This window comes from Tetrao urogallus (assembly GCF_951394365.1).
Source record: "Tetrao urogallus genome assembly, chromosome: 3".
NCBI classification, from domain to species: domain Eukaryota; kingdom Metazoa; phylum Chordata; class Aves; order Galliformes; family Phasianidae; genus Tetrao; species Tetrao urogallus.
In genome coordinates, this window is record NC_136815.1 from 84,344,720 (window position 1) to 84,366,982 (window position 22,263).

The 22,263-nt window shown below is 44.2% G+C and overlaps 1 protein-coding gene across 1 annotated transcript in view; it reads right to left on the reverse strand.

Moving 5' to 3' along the window:
- Window positions 1-11,128: 11,128 nt before the first annotated feature.
- Window positions 11,129-22,263, reverse strand: part of GFOD1 (Gfo/Idh/MocA-like oxidoreductase domain containing 1) — a gene marked incomplete at both ends in the record, with an annotated part of 63,498 nt that continues 52,363 nt past the window's right edge. The window contains one exon of the mRNA XM_079533638.1: window positions 11,129-12,048. Within this exon, the coding sequence (XP_079389764.1) occupies window positions 11,129-12,048 (920 nt within the window). The remainder of the gene's footprint in view (window positions 12,049-22,263) is intronic.

Here is a 22,263-nt window from a genome sequence, read left to right on the forward strand (position 1 = left end):
CCTGCCAGAAAAACAAAGATCACTGTATGTATTTTAAAACTGCAATTTCAGTTCTTCTAGTTTTAAGATCTTTTTTTGATGCTGTACAGTTCAGATCAGTCAGTCCATAAAAGGAGAAAATTCTACCCAAACTGCCTTTTTAATGTGTTTTATAAATAAATATTATTTATTTATAATTATTATTTGCAAGAGTATTTCTAAGCAGGCAGGAATTTCATAAAGACCTGAAGTTGTACCCTGTCTAGAATGAGAATTTCAATCTTGGGCATTTGGAGGGTCCCTCGGCAGTGATGTTTCAATAGATGGGTGCAGCTACTGGGGGAGGGAACTTCTAATTGAGAAGAAAACAACACCAGGTAATTCAGAGAAAAGCCACCTTCGTCAGAGAATGAGCTCACCAGCTTCTCCTCTGCCTCTGCCTTGCCAGCTGCCAAACTGAGATGATCACACAGCTCATTCTGTGGGGACTTGCTCGTGTTTACAAGGCACTTCAAAAACGTGAAGCAGTACAGACATTTGCCAAACGTGGGTGGATAGCTCTGTCTAATCAGCAAGTGACTCAGTCCTTTCTCCACGGAGGCCCTGTTCCTCCTGTAGTGCTAACAGAAATTATTCCTAGCCAGAAGTTTCTGAAGCCAGAAGGGCAGGGTGTCCTGCTGCAACTTGATTCTGTTGTTTTGAAACTGCAAGCAAAAGGCTCAGAAAAGTGAGTGGTAAAATAGTCCGTTTCAATCAGATCGCATTGTGCTGAAGTGGCTCCGCACAGCTTATACCTGTATTGCCTCACTCTGTGTTTTTTTAACACAGTAGCTTAGTAATATCAACATCCACCAATTCTACCAACTCTAAACTACATCTACAGCTGCAGATGAAGTGCCTGGGACCACCACTCTCTTGGCACCAACATCAATTGGTGCAGATGGTCCGTGACCGTGTTATTAACTTCATCACCTCCAAAAGGGGGTGGTTATAAGCAACTTGCTTAGGGGGAATAGTCTGTGCTGTGTGCTAACTTCAGACTGTGCCACAGGAGGGATACAGAAGAATACAAGTTGATCTTAGCCAAAAATCATGCTTGGAATGTTTCTAAGAAATTCACAGAATAGAGAATGGGTCATTAGCACCCAGGAACATTCTTGTTCCCTGCATTTCTTGTGAATCTGCTTTTTGTCTTTTTTGTGCTTTGGTCCCGTCTTCTGCTCTCTGATTACCTTCCTTCACGGTCTGGAGAGCCTGGAACAGTCTGAAGTGTAAGTCCTTTTTTACCATAGGCAGAAACAGCACCACTGCAATGTTAAAGAATAAAATCTAGTTGTGTGGAGACAGCAGTGAGAAAAAAGGCCACCAAACCAAATGTAGTGTGCTACAAGTCAAGCTCAATTTCCAGCTACCTCTGAATTCTCGAGGGCTGAAATGTAGGACTGAGCTTTTTCAGGTTTCACTGTGCGAAACGTATTTGTGCAGGCAACAAAGCCAGTTGCATTGAGAGGCAGTCATCACTGCCTGGATGTGACACGGTAATTTCTGCAAAAGCCTTCAGTCTGCAAGATGTGATTAGCTGCAAAAGGCAGAGTTAATAAAACAGATTGGAGCAGGCACTGAAAGGTTCTCTAACACCGTGCATACACCACTCCTGCAGCGCGAGTTACTGTGCATCGATGTCTGGAGGAGGGGGCCTCCACTCTCCTACAAAATGTTTGCTTACATGTACATCCTTTCTTGTGGAAATACAGAGCTTAAAGCTGTTGTCCTTCATTCATTCTTTTTTTTTTTTCTTTTCAACTTGTTTATTATTCTACAGTCAGCACACTCAATCTTTGATCCAATGGGGGGGGGAAAAAAAGCACATTTCTGGCAGTCAAGCAACCTGGTTTCTATTTGCATTCTGCTATTAAAGCGATCTGGCATAAATTGCTGTCGACAATGGATCAAATGAGGGAGCAGATCTGCCTAAAAACGAGTCCAGCAAAAAGCCGCATTTTTGGTTTCCAGCTAAATGAAGCCACATGAAGCATATGGCTGCACACACACTGCCTGCTGCCAGCGCCCGCGGATGACAGGAGCGGAGCTGGGGGCAGGAGTGAGGGTTGCTGCTCTCCATCTGCCAGTAGCCCAGCTTCATCCTACGGGCCCTGCTCACGGGGCTGTAGCTGCAAGGAAATGACCACAATCGTTCACTTGAAGGCAACGATGGGGTGCCGCACCAAGGTTTGTGCTGCTGAATTCGCTGGACGGAGCATTCTCAAGGGGAAAACGTATTACAAGATGTGATGTATGCAGGAGACAAGCAATAGCTAGTACTAGTGAGCCTCCCAAGGGCATCTTCTAGAGGCTGTGTGTAGCTTCCATCCACACCGAGTGTGATGGTGGCAGCAGCAGCCAGCACAGGCACAGGTGCTTTGGGTGCTGCTGGGCTGTGGCAGCCATTCCCCAGGCTGCAGGAGGTAGGGCTGTGCTATCTGGCCTGTAAGGCACTCTGGAGTATTACCTGAACAGAATATGCCCCGTTGTCCTGTCTGCTACGAATGCTGGCACAGCAATGCAGCTATTGCACCAGCACATTACAAAGCGCTCCACAGCTACCCGACAGGAATTAGCAATGAAGGCATTTGCTGCTCTTTGGCACAGCAGCACTTTTTAATAGCCCCTTCCCGGGCAAATTCTCCAGTCCCAAAGAGAACAATGCAATGCATTTAACATACCTCTGTTTAATATTTATGGCTACGAGCCTTCCATTGTTTTTGCTGCATGGCTGTTAATCAGCAGGGGCTCCAGAGAACAGCAGAACAAGCCAGTGGGACCGCAGCAGCCTTGCATGTTCCAAAGCTATGGAAAATGGGCAGGGGTTCCCCCCTCTCCTCCATTTTCACGTTACCTGCATTTAATAGCAGAACTCTTATTTTGCTTCATAAATCTACACCTCGGTATCTCACTACACTGACCCACATTTGAAGAAGTTTACCTTAGCATTTCTATAGCCTCATTAGCGTGGTATTTTTATACCCACTGCTGTGTTTGCACTTACCTGTATAGTTAAGCACTGTGTGCTGGATTCCACTGTATCTCCGAAGCGTCCTTTCGTAGGAATTGTTCCCATAGGTGCTGTTTTCCGAAGATTTCTATGTCTTAACCTTTGGAATGGAAGCAGTCTTGGTTTTACTGTTAAGAATATGTCATAAAGTTTGACCCTGTTTTATTTCAGCGGTTAATTGATCAGTTGGGGCGCTGGTCTGGAAGCCTGACTGAGCTGCATTTGCCTGGGCATCAATTCTCCCTCACTTTGCATACTTCCATTCAGTCTAAGAAAACAATGTGTATTAAATCAGATGAAAGTACATTTTATGTGCATATAAACACTGATACATCTTTGAAGTAGTATAGGTGCAATGGCAGTAGTGGAAATGAGTACTATACTGCAGTTCTGTGTTGAAGTAAAACATAACCACTGTGCAGATTTTTGTGTATTACAGAAATGTGCAGTTCACAGCACCACGTGATTTGAGGGAGGTGAGCACTGTCAATGCCTGTGATTTCCCATTCATGCACAGCCTGCTGCCTCAGCCTCGCTGCACATTCTTGGTGCCTGAGAAATGGGTGAGTACTGACATGAGCAGATCTACCGTCTTCCTGAGTGCGCTGCTGCAAGATAGACAAAGCAGCACAGACAAGGCTCCCGCCTTTTTGCAGCATCTTAAAAGCAATATATCTTTCCTCAGAGCCCAGGATTTCCCACTGCTTGTTATTATCATAGAATCATAGAATGGCCTGGGTTGAAAAGGACCACAATGCTCATCCAGTTCCAACCCCCTGCTATGTGCAGGGTCACCAACCAGCAGACCAGGCTGCCCAGAGCCACATCCAGCCTGGCCTTGAATGCCTCCAGGGATGGGGCATCCACAACCTCCTTGGGCAACCTGTTCCAGTGCTTCACCACCCTCTGTTTGAAAAACTTCCTCCTAATATCCAACCTAAACCTCCCCTGTCTCAGTTTAAAACCATTCCCTCTTGTCCTATCTCCCATTTTGCACTTGATGAGGCGTAACAAAGGCGTTACAAGGGATGAGATGAAGGCTGGGCAGATGTAGGTCACTGGAAGGAGCTGAGGATGAGGATGAGGAAGGAAAGGCATCCCAGGACAGCCATGGGGAAGTGGGAGGAGAGCCTGAAGGGTCTCCAGGCTGTGCCCAGGACAGGCATCCTATGTCCTCATTTTCTCTGCTGCCAGCCATGCTGCTTTTGGTGGCACCCTTTGGCAATAAAACCAGCTGTCACCCTGGGACACATGGCTTGGCAGGCATTAGCTCAGGCCTGGCAGCAGCACTAAAACCTCAGACAGGCCAGTGCTAAATCTTCCTTCCCTCTCTTCTTCCACCAGAATCCCCACCCCAAGCACAATGCCTGGGTGTTTCACTCACACATGTTGAACCTATAGGCTGACCAGGAAACACAGGCAAAGGTGAGGGCAATTACCCCACTCCCTGAGTATGTGGGAAAAAATGACAGACAGCTGGGATCACATCCTTTTATGTCTTTATTTGCCAGTTAAGATCCTTTTATTCCATCGATGCAAATATGCAGAACAACAGGAAACCATGATTTAAGCAGCACATACCAGTTGGCCGAGAATAAACTAACTACATTCCCCAAGCAATGTAAAAGTAACAATGCACATCATCTTCCAGAAGAAGAAACAAACAGATATTGCAGCCGAGAGGCACAGCAGGCAGCTTCCGTACAAAGTAGTTTGGCTGTTTTAAATGCTGGAACCGGCCCTCACCGTCCCTCCATCCCCACCCCCCACCCCAAAAAGTCCTACTATAATTTAAACACTTTTTTTGTTGCTTTTTTTTTTTTTTTTTTTTTTTGCTATCTACATAATATATAAAATATAAACTCTGTTTACTTATAACACTTACTTTTCTTGATAAATAGCTCTTTAAAATATCTACTGTACATATGTCCATGCGTTGACATTTTATATATATATATAGCATTTATATATATGTATGTATGTCTGAAAAACAATAAATATATACTTAATATTGACACAGCAACAAACTGAACATATTCTCATTTTCAAAATCAAATAAAACCAGTACAGAGAGAAACAGTGAGTGTCATTTGTGAAGCACGGCACAGCAGGGAGCTTGGATTCCTGCCCTAGCGGGGGCATCAGGTATGCCATGTATTTGAGTGGTTGTATTGTTAACACCTTCTTTAATGGATTTGTCTCCAAAGTTACTTCAAGTCATACATTAGCCACCCTGTATGCCACGTGTAACACAGACTGGGAGCAAACTCAGGGGGAAATGGGGAGACCCGCCTCTTGACTCGCAACGGAATGAAAGAAGGGGAGGTAAGCGAGTCTGACGGATGGTGTAAAAAGAAAAGAGAGTAATGGATGGCTGCAAGGTCATAAGTAACCACAGTAAACACGTCAGTAGATTTAAGTGCTTTTAGAGACGATGGCTGGCACTGCTGCAAACAGTATTTTGATTATCTACAGCCAACACCGTGCAATGAACCGATTTTCCCTTTGCCACAAGAAGATACAAATGAAACCCACGTGGCCAAATTCAAATGCTGGAAGGGGGTCACTGCATGACACTGCAAGGGTGCAGTTCAGAGCTGGACCTGCCCAAAGGCAGTGGTATCCACCAAACAGGCATGGGGACTTTTTAAAGCGTGAACCTAAAACAAGAAAAGAACACAACTCCAAACTGCTAACTTCACAAATGCCAAAACATAATAGAAGGGATTTCTTAAAAACTTCATTTCAAAACAGCACTCTGTAGAAATGGAACTTAATCCCAAAAGCAAAATTGAAAAAAAAAAAAAAAAAGAAGAAGAAGAAGAGAAAAAAATGACCTGCATGTGTTGTGTTCAGTTTTGGATTGACCACAGCTATTTTGTTTGTTCATTTCACAGAAAATGATGAATAAAAGCTATTTCAGTTTGACCCACGCTGATACCCATCACTCTCCAACCCCACTGCTTTGATTTGGCAGCTTTGAAAAAGCCATTACTTGCCTGGGCTCTGGCTTCATACACTCAGTTAAGTCCTGAAGTTATGACACTGGTTCATGAACGCAGATTATGTATAGTCCTGTCTACTGAAAATTTCTTCTTTTCATGAGCAAATGGGAGTGGGCAGTTATTGTGAAGGGGAAGTTGTTTTTACTGGACATACTCCATCCAGCAGCTCAAGAGAGTGGAAATTTGAAAGCAGATACAACTGCCAATGATTATTCAGTCACACGTCATCTCTAAAACTTACAAGCTTTGCTCCCCACAAGTAACAACTTCAGGAACAAGAAGCTGCTCTCCTGAACAGTCCTGCCATTTCACAACCAGTCCTAAATACCCAGAGAGGGCTGCAGGGGTCAAACAGCCCAGTGTTTCGTATGTGCTTAAGGCTACGTCACTGGGCCACTGGACCACCAAGCCAACGTGTGAAGTATCTGCACAAAGCCAAACATCTGCTGGGTGCACTCAGACCTTTGCAAATACACAACAGTGAAGAGACTTCGCAATTTGTGATACCTTATACTGAAGGAAAGAGAACAAAGTCAAATTTAAACATTCCCAAAAACAAAAAATTGCCATCAGTAATTTCTGAATCTCTGCAAGGACACCATCAAGCTACTACATTTATCTTTACCCATGAAATAAAATCAGCTTTTTTTTTTTTCTTTTTTTTTTGGGTAGAGAATTGTTTTAATTTGTCTGGGTCTTTTCCACTTTTGTATGCACACAGAAATAAACAAGGTAACAGAAATTGAATTGTCTTTGTGCTGTGATTGCACACAGCAGGAAAGCCTTCTTCTTTGAACGGCTGAACTCCCAGGACAGCTGCTCATCATGATTCAAAAGCTACTGAAAAGAAGGAAACACGAAGTACAAAGTGGAGAGTGCCTCTGATTGCCCCGTGCTGGCTGGGCAGGAATTTCTCATGCTTTCAGCCAATGCTAACGATGAACTCTGCAAAAGTCCATCCTGAGCCTAAACTTGTCTATGCAAGCCCTGATTCTCTGCCTTGTTGGCTGCATGGGTAAGGACATACCATCTCTACTCAGTATTTTTTATCTACACAGCTAAAGTACTACTAATTTAACACATGCACAGTATTAGATATAGGAAAACCCAAAGCTCTTGCAGAGGTCTTACATCTCCATGCAGGACTTCACTGAGGTCAGCGCTGAGGCTGTGCACGCATCTAGCAGGAGCACAGGGACATGGGGAAGGGTTACTCTACTACCCCTGGTGTGAAGCCCAATCTGATTCCCATTGAAAACAAAGCATCATCTTTCAGCTGACCATCCCAGCACTGGAAGAGGCTCCTACAAAGCGTAAGAGCACTTCACCCTGGATGCCCCCCTTTGGCTCTTTTCGTCTTTGGCAACAGACCATCATGTTCAGTATCCTATGTGCACAGGTAGATGGCAACGGAAAGAGCCTCTCAACAACAGCTCTGGGAAAAAGGGATTAACATTTGTCATCTAGCGTATGAATCAGCCCATTTGGGGGCCACTGTAAATTCCAGCAGCAGCCTCAGTTTGGCCATTAGGCCTGCACCAATTCTAGCAGCGTTCGTCTCACACACTGTGGCACAGCATTAAAGAACAGCATTAAAAGTGCAATTCCAAATGTATGTTCCCTGGTGTGGTACCGCTTTTGAGTTCAATCAAGAACATCTCTTCTAACTGCTGCCCAAATTCTCAAAGCCAGCAGGAACTACAGAGGCTACTTAGGGCAACCCAATGTACTTTTCAGCTGTACCAAAAGAGCAGAGGGCTTCATACTGCCAAGGAAGATCCCAGACTGTAAAGTAACATTTATTTTTAGAACTGTGGTACATATTCTATAAATAAACCGATTCCTGGCTCCTCTAAGCCAGGTGGAAGTTAAGTATCTTTACATTTGGAACTACAGCATCTTCGCCTCCTAGAGAATGGAAAAACTGTAATACAATCCTGAACGTATGCAGTCACTGCTGCCGTCCCAGTTAGATAACAGTTCACCCCAATCGAGCCTAAGATCTGTGCTGCTGTCAGAAAAGGATGCCCCCTCTGCCCCTGCCCCTGCTCACCTTGGCTGCCTCTCTAGGAGCTGTGGTCACACAGTGAGCTGTACAGGATCCAACAATACAGGACTAACACAAGTGTCAGGTGGCTCTGTAACCAAAGCATTACATTCTATTTCTGCTAAGCAGCAAGTTCTGCATTGCTAAGTCTGCACAGAGCGTGGATGATGACTGACACTGAAACCTCCGGATCCAAGATACAACGGTTAAGGTCAGGACCTGTCCCTGTTCCTTGTGTTTCACCTGCTGACAGCTCACTGCAGGGAGGGTTGTCTAGGATTCCAGGGTATCCTCTTCCAACTGGAATCATAAAACCCAGAACGACGCATGAAAAAAGTAAAATGCAGATAGGAAAAGCTGTCCACACTCATGAACCAAAACAAGGTGCAAAGACATGAGCAGCAATTCCAGCACAAACCACTAAGAAATAAGATTCACAAACATTTTGGTCCATGTTTAGTTCCAGTTTTGGATGATATGTAACTAGACACGGTTACTTATCTACTGTGCTTACATTCATGACTTGAACTTGCCAGTATTTTCAATAAAGGGCTTCTGCCTTATTATAATAAAAATCTCTCTTGATCCCTTTTAGGCTAATTCAATGTTTCAGAGGAGAGGGATGATTTCTTGATCAAATTTGGTCTTCTGTACTTTTCTGTGCATTTTAAAGGGCTGTAACTGTACATCATGGTATACCATGACAATTACAATAGGAAATTCCTGTTGGCAAGGACACTACTACAGAAATTCTAAGATAGGTCACTGTAGGAAAAACATTCAGATTTGTCAAAAGCTTCTTCCAAGAAGGAACGATGAAAGCTTGCCTGAGGCCTCTGCAAAAACTGACCGCCCCGGACACAATCTCTAAAGCTGGCAGAACAATACGACAGGAACAGTTCTCTGTTTGGCTGCAGTTTTGTGGTATTACATTACTCCATCATCAGTCACGCTCTGACACTTAGGGGAATACCTCATGAAAGGTCACACATGCATACCCTTTAAAAATGAAGCATGCACTAGTAATTTTGGGGTGGGATTCAAGTTTCCTAATATTAGTGACCTAAAAATGTAGAAGTCAAGATTTTCTGCACAGACAAAGGGGGAGGACTGGAGTTTCCAGTACGCACTGCTTCTATGTTAATCTGAGGAGGAACTGCATCACCCCACAGAGAGTTCTCTCTGTACTGACAACCATGTCCTTGCAGAGCTGATGGAGACAACATAGCTGACTTTTAGCTGGCTTTTGTGTCAGAGGAGATGAATCACATTAATGATGCTCTCCTATTCAAAATTATGCAGCACTAAAACTGGGAACAGGACAGGCGGGAGCATACAGCAATCAGATGGACTCATTTGAAGGAGCTCTTCAGAAGCCCTTAGTGCTCCCAAAAGTAGCAAAACTGTAAGTGCTTTTTAAAAAAACCTGAATTATTCTGATTGCACTCTTTCTAACCCCAAATGGCAACATTAATCTAAAAGAGGGTCCTATTTTCCTATTTACTGTTTGTCCAAATGTCCTCCTCTTTCCCCTAGTCAAAATGAAGATAAAAGAATCCTGAAACAGTTTTTATCAAGTTTAATACAATTTAGTGCTATATGCTCGTTTTCTACTTTTTTTTTTTCCTATCTGAAAACCTAGTGCTGTAAACACATAAGCGCAGGAGCAGCTTGATGCAGAAAAACAGCATGCCCATTTACTGGGATAATACATGTGCCTTTCACTATATTTTTTTAAGAACTGAAAGAATATATTCTTTCAAGACTGCAAACTAAACTATTAAAAAAGACAGTACAAACTTATCAAGAAGGTTTGTCCACCCCTGCACTGATGACAGGGAACGATCACTACAGTACCAGCAGCTAGCCACTTGAAGCAGGTAAAGAGGTGAGATTCCTCTTCCCACCTCTGATAGGTGACAGTGATTTTTTCCCTGGAAATGACAGGAAATTTTCTCATCCCTTTCTATTTTTCAGTCACAAGCACCATTTGGTGGAGATGAAAGCTTTGGGGTTGAGCTACATGCAATTAATTGTTGGTGTGGATGTCTCAAGTGTGACTTCACAAAAGTTTAGAAGAACTGTCTAAGCATCTCAGGGTTTGAGGGTTAGAGGGTTAGATTCTACCACTTTGTTATCTACCTAAAACCAAAATGCGAGATGAATTCACTCAAAAGTGAGTCTCACACACAGGAGATTGTGTGCAAACCTTTGTGAGGCTAGCTCGAGTTCAGCTGTGTAATAAAACCCACCAGCACTTTTTCATGCCACCTGCCATTCATCAAGGTTTTTCACAACCCATTTCAATCAGCAAATCTGTACAGTAAACACTGAAGCTTACCATGAGCTCACAGAAGACCCTCCCTCCCACAATAAATGGGGCATATGCACTGCAGTTGAGGGCTACTTTTTTTGTAAAAGCTACACATCTTCCTACATAATTGTGCTTTAAAAGAAAACGACAAACAATTAACCAAACCAACACATAGAAGCTCCTAAAAAGCTGTATGAAAAGTGAGCTGCCAAAATTTTCTGCGTCACGCAACACTCACACGAAGTCCCACTGTTCTGTGTGTTGGTTGGAGGTGTAGTAGTACAGCATGGTGGTGTCAGCTGTCATGGTAGGAACCATTCATGTCAGACACTACAGAAAAATTGATGACATGACAGTACCTTCACAGCCCTCTGGTAGGTAAGGAAAATCTAAAAGGATCTTCCCAACCTTTCACAGTAAACACAATTGGATAATCTAAAGCACCTGCAAGCAGGAGACGAGTCCATGATACATATTTCCAATCATCCAGATAATACTGTTACTAAAACAGGTAAGTCAGCTCTCAACTTTCCTATCCATTTTGGGCATTTCTAAGGACCTTTCCACTTTGGTATTTAGCCACCAACCGATTTAGTTGATCCAAACACCACATTTCCTTCTCCCCTATCCCCACAGCTGTTTGCAAGATGTTCAAGCCCTTCAAAAGGGCCGAATTACCATTTCCTCTAAGAGCTGTCTGGATCCTATTCTTTCCTAGAAGCTGAGTGGAGCTAGCAGTACAGAGACATCCTGCTCTTCCGCATGGCTTCACTGATTAAATACGCTGGGCTCAGTTCTGGCTCCTCAGTCATGATGGAAATGTTCTGCCACTCCCCCAGCTGGTTTGACTTTTTAATGGTGTCCACCACACACAGGGCATACAGACAGTCGTCAAAAGTGGCAGCCATCGTGAGAGGCCTCCCGTCCCAGGTCCTCCTGTCGTCCTGGTCCTCAAAGGCCTGCCGGACAGCTTGGACCATCTTAATGGTGCCTCGGAGGTACGGGGAAGGGATGTCACTGAAGGCCTTCTCCGGAAGCAAGGAGTTGCTGACCGGTGTGGAGTCCTTCAGCAGGAGCTCCCGCTGAGGAGAGTTGTTGCTCTGTCCGTAGAGATCGGTGCCGATGACGATCAGCCGTCCCGCCGAGCCCACCACGATAATGTCTTGTTTGAACTCCCCTGGGACGTTGAAGTTGAGTGTCACCGTGCAGCACACGCCGCCTTCCAGAACCATCTGAAACGTACAGAAGTCATCACTGGTGATCTGCCGTATCCCCTTGATGTGGTCCGTCTGCTTCACGAAGGTCTTGAGCAAGCCGTGCACCTTCACAGCCTTCTGGCTGGTGAGGAACGTCAGCAGATCAATGATGTAGGTGCCAACCGAGTGCAAACCTCCGCCCCCCATCAGGTCGTCACAGCTCCAGTTGTACTTCTTCCCCAGCAGGCTTCCGCTGTGAACCTGCACCTCGCACACCAGCAGCTCCCCCACGTAGCCCTCCTGGATCAGCTGCTTCATCTTCACAAAGGCGGGCAGGAAGCGCAGTACGTTCCCCATGATGCTCATGAGTTTTGGGTAATAATGAGCCGCAGTCATCATCCTGAAGGCATCCAGCGGAGTCGCCGTTCGGTCACAGATGACATTTTTTCCAATGCCTGAAAAACATTCACCGAAAAAAAAATCAACAAAAATATACTGATGAGTAAACTCATCGCCCCAAACTAAGCCATGGAGAAAGACCCCTGAAAGAAAATATTTTGATATTGTGTTAAAGGCACAAAGATCCCCTCTGGCATTCACGTAATTCTTAAGCACCGCCATGAAAATGTACCCTGTTTGTTCTTAAAATGCAATCATGTCTCTGTAGTACAGTAGTGATAGATATATCTGGATGCATAAGTAAGCTAAGGTAAAGTGGACTACTACCCACATTTGCTACCTGCAGCTCTGCCATCTCACTCGCATCTCTTCTGTGATGCCCTGCCTGTGTGTGGGCCTTCAGTAGCTGAAGCTGAGCTTCAGATTCAAATCCTCACAGCGCATGAGTCACACAGCCTGAGGTCCACAGAGACCTGAAGCAGGTGCACTCACAGGCCTGGGCTTGTCTTCTCAATGGCCTTGTTCCTTCATCCTTCCCATTCTGACTGTTCAAGGTGCCTTCACCAGAGACACGGAAAGTACTGGGCTTGTTGCATAATTTAGAATGCAAGAGTTGCTTCTCACAGAACACCACGCTATTCTGAAAAAGGGAGGCATTTTTTTGAAGGAGCTCTTGAGAGATGTCAACAACACAACCACAGTGCCAAGGGAGAGTCACAATTGCTCTGAAACAGGTCAAACGTAACTGTGACAATCTGTTCCCTCCCAGAATTGCCCATATGTGCACAGCTTACTGAAGCTTGCACAATGATCCTGTTTTATCTGGCCATCAAGGTATGCAGCTGAACGCAGCGCAAGCTGAGATGCCTAAATAATGGTTTTCATATTGATTTTCCCTTGTCCAATACTTTCACTCAACATCCATACACACAAATAGGGACAGATGAACAAAGTAACAGGCAGAAGCCCGCAACAGAAACTCATCTGCAGAGAGCAACATGAAGTGTGACCACGGGTAGATTACTTCCCACCTTCCCACGTTCAGCATGAGATGACTGGAGGCATATGTCACAGCAGAAAGGAGTAGAACGTTTACATAAAGCCTGCACCTAAGCTTCTGACATGGGATAAAAGAAAAAGAAAATTCTTTAGGGCTCCAGTCTCCTTTATAGTCACAAACTTGGATATTTTTTATGTTTAATGAGCAGTATTAGGTGAGCTATACATAAAAACACCCTATAGCACTAAATATGAACTTTGTCTTGGGAACCCAGGGCTATAGCTGGGTCTGGCATTTAGAAGAGCTGAGTTTGGATCCTGTCTGCTGGAATCCAGATGAATAAATCCAGTAAATCATTCCATCTCTTTGTGCTTTGATTCCTTTTCCCTTAAGACAGGAGAAGAATTCCTTTTTCTTTAAAGAGATGTTGTGAGGATAAAATTTCACATGTTTTGGAGCTGTTTGGATGAAGTCATATAAATACAGACAGATGGCAAGGATCTGCCCGAGCCCGCTTACATGAATATTTAACAGTCTGACTGCAAGAAGAAGGGGGTCACAGTCCAAACATGCAATAACCAGTTTATCCACGCTGCCTATTCCCAGTCTTTGTCAGCTGCTATTTGAGTAGCTGAAACTGGAGGGAGGGCTGTCACCACTGAGGTGGCAGTCGCGTCTAGTAACACCCAAAAAGGGAAAGATTCCTTCAACTTGACCTATTTACCTACTACACAGTCAGGTAAGCACAGAGGGACTCGTTTTCCTCTCATGCTAGCTAGGAATCCTCTATTCAATGGCCACAGACTTCCTTTCTCACCTTTCTTCTCATCTTTACAGACTACTACTGGTGAATTAGTTGCCATTTTCAACTTCATAACATTCCTTTTCCTGCTTCTGAATGATATTTTTCTGCATGTGTTTCTGCATTCATCCACCTGCCCTTTCTTCCTCTAACTAGTAGACCCAGCTGTGCCACCATACTGATAACTAATGTAACAGCCCACTGAGTCACAGACTCTTTGCGGAGAGATCGTAGTCTGGCAAACTGATTACAAAATAAGGGAAGCCAGTCAAAACTTGCCTACAGTGGAATCTTCCTGAAAAAGCCATTTCTCCCCAAAGAACCCATTGATACTACCTCATGATCTGACCTCTTCACCTCTATTTGACACGTGTGACTTTCTGCTCCAGTTCAGCCTGTGTCTTCCTGCCTCTCAGGTGTCAGTCTCATCTCATCTGGGGTTTGTGCAGGCACTCACCTCTCAAGATATGCAGCTCTACACGTGCGTGTGAGGAAAAGGGTTTGCTTTCATTAGGCACTGGAGCCTGGGGACAAACTTCTAGCCGTGTGCCCAATGGCCAGGGCTCAGTGGGGGCTCAGTCATGACTGAATGGGGACAGGAAACAGGGCTGTCCTTATCTACGTACCAAGAGATGGTAATAAATAAAGTAAAATTTAAGAGTTTTCACATTTCTTATATTGATGAAAAATTGGTATTTAGATCATAAGTAAGGCACACATGCGACAAAAAGGGAAGAGCCCTAAATATTTGTATGGAGACAGGAAAAATGTGGACTCTTACATTTACTCCTTCTACTATTTCAACCTTTTTGGAAAGCTTAAAGCCTTTTAATTACAGCAAATCCAAAATGCAAATGTTCCTAGAGCCTGTGCATATGCTGATAATACATGCTGTGCTCTCATCCCTGTCAGGGATTTAAGCAGATTTCTGGTTGGCGCTCAGAAAGCTTTTGTACTCCATTAAGGCTCGTCCATGCTCTTCCAGCATGACACCACTCAGCACTTGAGCCTGTGCACACTATGTGTCTTTGTCTTCTCTCTAGCTGCAAATCTGCAAGCAGCCACCTTAGCTATCTGGAAACAGGGAGAGAACATAAAAGGTTTGCTTAATTCAATTTCCAGGAATACTCTGGTGTGTTTATGCAGCTAGAATAAGAAGCTGGAGGATCAAAACACTCTCATTTTCTGCTCTTCTCCCTTTGTTTCCCTTACAAAGGAGAAGAAAAAAGGGCACTTTCCCTTTCAGCCATTCTCTAAAGCAGCAACATGCACACAGAGGGCAGTGTGGAAGGAAGACCATCCTTCTCAACACTGACAGTCCTGCGCTTCTGCCTGCAGACTCCAAAGGAGCACTCTTGGGGAACTGACCTATACACAATATCCACTCCCATTCTCCGTGCGTAGGCTCTGCAAACGTGGTTTGTCATTTCACACATCCTTGAAAATCACACCATGTACACCACTAGCTACATGCCTTAGGCCCACTCCATCCCACAGTACTCCAGCAGGAAATAACAGTGGTGGAGATGGAAGGTCCATCCATTAGACAGACCAGATCCCCAGGCCAATGACTGAGGTATAATGTGCTTCCACCGTCCTCAAAACCATGTAAGGATGTGAGTGTAAGCAAAGTGACACAAGAGAATTTGACTTACAGGTTTCTTTGCTCAAGAGCAGAAGATGACAACATCTGATGACTGCTTGGTTCCTCTTTCAAATGAACATTATGAAACTACTACTAACATTAGCATATTCTCAGCATTTTACAAGGAAAGATAAGGGCTGAACGGCCCTCCTGGGACTGTTCTGAATCTTCCAAGTAAAACCTCAAAAACTTAAGATACCAATCTGTGCTTATTTTAAGAAGGTTATTTAAGAGATCTCCGAAGGAGTGTGTGTCCAAACAGATCTCTAGAAACAGCTGAGGAAACAGAAGAAAATTGTTTATGCTATCATTCTTTTGAGTGTAGATTTCTCAAGCACCTTATGCAGAAAAGTCAAATTTTATCAATATGTTTACTAACGGTTTGTCAGTCACCTCACAGTAAGTTTTGTCTGGATGTCATGTGATATTGGCAAACTTCAGCCTTTGCTTTAGAAAGTCTTGGTGATACGGAGGTAATTCTGAAAGCCAAACAGCCCACAGCTGACAGCAGAATCCCAGAATCATAGAACATCCTGAACTGGGAGGGAGCCACAAGGATCGTCCAGCCCAACCCCTGGCTGCACACAGGATCACCCAAAATTCAAACCTGATGGCTGAGAGCAGTGTCCAAACACTCCCTCAACTCCAGCAGTTTGCAGCCCTGACCACTGCCCTGGGCAGCCTGTTCCAAGGGCCAGATCACTGTCTGGTGAAGAACCTTTCCCTACCCTTCAATCTGACCCTCCCCTGCTGCAGCCCCATGCCGTTCCCTGGGGTCCTGTTGCTGTCACCAGGCAGAGAGACTGTATCTACAAGAAAAACAGATACAGTCCAGGTCAGCAGCATTTTTTTTTTTCCTATGTAGAGTAATAATAGTAAGGAGGTGGAGTAAGAATTCCAGATTTTGAAATAGCTGAGGTCTGCAGTTCTTCATTTACAAAAGGCCCTAACTCCTCAGTTAGCAGTAGCCAAAGTGTCCCTGCAATGCCCCCGAGCTGCACAACCCACAGCAGAGTTCCTGGGCCAGGCCTCAGGAACTGTAATAGGCACAGCCTTCACCAGCTCTGGACAATGCCATGTCAGCTTGTTCCCCTCTGCTCCGAGTGCTTTAAATACGGACAAACACATTTTCACAGTAAAATAATAATTAAACAAGAGTATCCACCACTGAACTGTGGCAGGACTACTTCTGTATCTGTTCAACTTAGGACACGATGCCTCAGTGCAGTATTTTCTCCTCCTATTCACAAGAAAATAAAAAAGAGCTTTCTTTGGTGTCTGGGCACATAACCAAAACCCTCACTGACACTGACGAAAGGTTCGTTAGTTAGCAGTCACTACCTATTGGATAGGGCTGAAAGGGAAAGTAAGGCTTTGGTGGCCTAAGCTGAGTTGGTCAGCAGAAAAACACACTTCTGAACGTTATGGGGAGCTGCTAACACTCAAGGAACAGTTCTGAAATACAGGAGTTGTGGAAGAGCACGCTTACCAGCTTATTTCAAACTGATGATTTTCAACGTTTATATCAGAGGATACCATCTGCTTTAAAACTGTTCTGTTTTTGTTTGTTTTTTTAAGAAGCTAACTCAAAATTGCATTCCAAATGGTGGCAATCCACATTATTGTTATTAGAAACTATTAATATGACTCCAATAAATAAATGCAGACAAAAGGACAAAAGCTTCTGCTCAGACCTTCATCATTACGGTTGTTGCCTTTGGATCCCATGCAGAATCAGAGAAAATCATCTTTGGCACTCAGCTCTGTTCTTGGCTCATAACACATGTTGCAGTGACATGTGCTATGTTATTAGTATACATATTAAAATAGTTGCAATCAGATCATGGTTTCATTCCCCATGCACTTTGACATGGTTTGAAGATACACAGCAGTATCATCTAACATATGAGCGAGGAGTATCTATCTCATTTACATTCTTCCAGCGTTATAACACTGATATACAGTGATATACAGCTGTACATATATATATATATATACATATATACAGGATATACAGCTGCTTTCCTAAACGTGCCCACCTTAACAACAACAAAAAAGTAGCAAATTTAGTTTAAAAGCTCTACTTTGCTGCAAACTGATGTTTTTGGCCATTTCGACCAGACCAGATATTGGCCAGACCTCACCTGGTCTGGTCTGGTCTGAAATACAAAAAATCATAGTCAAAACAGAATCAAAACAAAATGACATATCAGAAGTCACTACTTCTCATTCAGGTAGTTTACTTGCAGCAATTTCCTCTTGTGCACAAACATGCACATATTGCCAGCTCTGTGGTTTTGCACAGAAGCCATCTCAGAAATCATGTGAGGCGCCAGGAGCCGGTGCACAGTTCCCTGCAGTTAAATTGATGTTTGATATAAGCCAAGCATCAGCAGAGCTGTGTGTTTTGCATATTCCCACACTACACAGAGATCTGTTTGCAATATTAATCAAGCCAGGGTACTGTGATGATGCAGCCCCCTTAGGTATTCAAAAAACGCCTTTCCATTTTGATACTGCATAAAAATTTAAATGAATTCTGGTATATACCTACATGCAAAAACATACAGAATTGATTGAGGGTACTGACTTCAGAAATCCTCACACCTGTATGAACCATTGCCTTCTATCCTTTCCTTTCAGATCTGCAAACATAGCACTGGAACGCTGTCATTTAGCCAGGACCTCAAAAGTGTTCTCAGCTATCTACACTGACTCTTGCCTAAGAGACAACCCTAAATAAAACCAAGGGTTGGTAATCAAAAAGTTCTTTCCTTCCCAAATTCATCGTGTTTATGAAACCCCAAAGACAGGGGTAGTGATCTGAGCTGTAAGTGCCCTGAGCTGCTGCCTGCAGGGGACAGCCCTCAGAACTGAGAACAGATGATGCTGTTTTTTCTGTTTCACATCCCTCTTTAACATAACCTCAGAGCCATGCTCCCTTTCATCTGAAGCTGGAACAAACCAGTTCAGCACTGCTCTGCATTTCCAGCTCAGGTGTACCATAGAGACACATGATGTTCAGACTGCCTCTCAAAAACTCAGTGCTAATACAGAATTTTGGAGCCATGGCTCTTAACAATGCTCAATTAAGGGTGAGTTCTGATAGTTGGGCTGGCTCTTCAGTCTCTCGGAGTTAGAATTTAGCATGCTACAAGCATCACAAGCCATAAACCATTAGCACTGGCCAACCACCATTTTCTGATCTGCTCTTCATCTGCTGCAATGCTTCTTGCTGAGCACTCATCCTTCTTCATCACAACTCCACAAACTGCCTGGTGTCACTGCTCCTTCTGCATTAAGCTGCAGGGGATGACCACAGGGACACTTTGCTCCTCTGGGCAGATTCTGTAGTCCTAAGTGGGATGCAGCAAAGGAAAACGGAGAATGTGGCCGAGGGAAGGAAGAAGAGGACAGGGAACAAAAGGAAGAATGCTACCTGGAGGAAAGAAGGACATGGAAGGGGATGGGAGTTTGCAGCCACCAGCTTAGAGAAACACAGCATACCCAAGTGGCATTGGCAACATCCCCAGGCCTCAGAAGCACATCCCCAAAGGGTCTCCTTCAGTGCAATGCTGGTGTGAGCCCTGCTAGCATCTTTTCTGCAGAAAAACTAACAGTGAAAGAGGAGGAAAGAGACTGTATCCTCCTGGGCAGGAGGAAGTAATAATGATTAAAGCTATCAACTTTAAAAAAGCGATGAGAGTGCGACTTAAGGATGTGAATACAAGAAAAACTGTTCAGAGCAGAAGCTGTGGAGCAAGATAAACAGCATGAGAACCAAGGACACCTCTAGAAGAAGAAAGAACATCTCAGGGCTCTGATTGGATAAGCGCCTGCATGAACAGTTGAAGAGTGTTTTGTAGAATGCTCTGTTGACATGTAAAGGTGGATGGGAAAGTTGTAGGGGTGGATGGGAAAGCTAGAAAAAGAAAACTTGTGAAGGTATATAAGTGATGTGAGAACTTGTAATAAACAATTTGAATCATTCACATCTGAATCCACGCATCAGACACTGCACTTAAGCTACTGTCCAACTCTACATCGCTAGAGGAACGTAGTACCGGGGCAGGCTATGCAATGGGCTGATATTCTTTTCTGATGTACCAAATTTGGAGATGAATCACATACTGCAAAGCAACAAAAAGCTTCGGAATCTCTCAGAAAAACTGTCTGAATAAATAGGGGTATGTACATTTCTAGCAGGAGCAGTGAAGAAACTACCGGACTGTTGATCTGCTCTTGGAGCGCATTCTGGGTGACCTCATGGCAACAGGCAAGCTTAGTGTGAGGTGATTCAAGTGCATTTGCACACAAGACACTGATTTCTTCTTAGCACATACATGTGTCTCTGCTCTTACTAGAGGCTGCTGCTGTCAATATTGTGATACAGTAAAACTTCGAGTGACAATAACAACAATGGTTGTATTTTCATATTCAGCGCATGATCTGTCATTCAGTTCCTTAAATGGCTCAGAAAAAAAAGCATTTATCTCAATTAATGGATCTGGCAGGGGAAAATTGATGGCAAGACAATGTTTCTTCGAGGAAACCTTATTTAACAAAACTTTTGACAAGGAGATAAATCTGGGTGATGAATGCCTGCCTAAAAGATTGGCATTAGTCACAGCTCTAACACTGGCTAAGACAATCTCTGATAATCACAGATATATATAGCTGCTGCAAAAAAATCAAGTTGCTACAGCATACTGAGTCATAGCTCACAAACTAATTCATTCTAATAGGGCATGTGTGTGTATTACTTGTCTGCTCCAAGTGTGAGGTAAAATAACAGCGACGTAAGGAACAGATTTCCCTTTGCAACTGAAACAGACTGGGGAGGCACACAGAGGGCAATACACCTCGCTGCTAACTAGCAACAGCTCATTTGGCCATAGGAAACCAATTGCTTCTACAGATTTTGCAAACCCTGAATCTCTTCCTCTGCATCAAAATATTATGATGTAAATAAACACTTGTACTGTCATATTTCATAGTCAGTGGAATGAGATGCACATCACAAATATCAGATGAAGGACTAAATACAGTAAACATTCACATGCCCAAACAGTGTACGCCATACCATCCAACAAGGGGCTCAGCTCATCTATCTTAGAATCACAGAATGGTCTGAGTTGGAAGAGATCCCTAAAGGTCACCTAGTCCAACTTCCCTCCAATTAACAGGGACCCCTACAGTTCCATAAGGTTGCCCTGAGCCCTGTCCAGCCTCACCTTGAATGTCTTCAAGGATGGAGCTTCCACCACCTCTCTGGGCAACCTGTGCCACTGCCTCATCACTGTAATGTACAAAAACTTCCTTATACCCAGTCTAAATCCCATCTCTTTCAGTTTGAAACAATTTCCCCTTATCCTATCACAACAGACACTGCTAAAGAGTCTGTCCCCTTCTTTCTTGTAGCCCTCCTTGAAGGCCCCCTGAAAGGCCACTCTCAGGTCTCCCCAGAGCTTTCTCTTCTCCAGACTGAACAGCCTCAGCTCTCTCAGTCTGTCTTTGTAGGGAAGGTATTCCATTCCTTGGACCATTTTTATGGTCCTCCTTTGGCTCCAACAGGTCCATGTCCCCCTGGTACTGAGGACTGCACACCTGGACCCAGAACTCAACAGCACAGAGTAGAGTGGCACGATCATCTCCCTCAACCTGCTGGCCACACTTCTTTTGATGCAGCCCAGGGTACGGTTGGCTTTCTAGGCTGTGAGGGCACACTGCTGGCTCATGTCCAGTTTGCCATCCGCCAGTACCCTGAAATTCTTTTCAGCAGGGTTGTGCTCTTTCATTCTCCAGCTTGTATTGATTGTAGTTGTCACGACCCAGGTGCATGATCTTGTACTTGGCTTTGTTGAACCTCACAAGGTTCACCTGGGCCCACTTCTGGAACCTGTCTAGGTCTCTCTGAATGGCATCCTGTCCTTCAGGTGTATCGACAGCAACACAGCTTGGAGTCAGCAACATACAGTTTAGTGCCTTCTAGCCCTGGTGTACCACGCTGTGATTCCAGGTTTTAGGCTTATGTTTACTGCTGTAATCTCCTTTCCACAGACAAAAATGTAAACATTTGGATAAACAGAGGAAAACTGCAATTGCTTCTGCCTTGGCTGCTTTACAGCTGCAGATTAAGACCAAGCGTGCTTCAGGAGTGACAGGTACAATAATAGGAGCACCCTGCAGAGATGGAGCTGCCGCCACTGGAAGTGGCACACAGCTGCATCAGTTGGCACCCACGTGTCACCCAGCTCAGGAGGAGTACAGGCCACATGAACAGTTCTGCAGCTGCAAGCCATCACAACAAGCAAGATTTGTGAGCTGTCAGTTCTGGGAAACGATCTCAGCTGGATCAGCAGTCTGCAAAACCAGCCTAGGAAATGGGAAGAGAGGCTGGGAACTGTTCTTTCTTTTTGTTTTTTTTTTGCTTGGAAAAGATACTGGGTTCTTAGTAGGTGGCTGAGGCAAGGTGTGGTGCTAAGCTGAGCAAGTGCACCTCCTGGTTCCAAGAGATTATAATGATGCCTGCTGGAAATAGAGTGGCATCTGAGCAGAACCAGGATGGTAATCAGGATGAGAGAAGACCGTAATGATGATATTAGTTTTCATGATCTATTAATATCAGTACTAACTTTGATTTGCATAGAGGTGGTAATTAGGTTTACGGACTGAGATCGTGTCTGTGCATATAATGCTGTAGGTACAAGTGCTGCTGTAGCAGTATCCAAAGCTCTTAGACACAGCTGCTGTTCATCTGGAGCTTGATACTGGATGAGCACAGCACAGATATATGACCTCTCGTCCACAGATTATGCATCTGT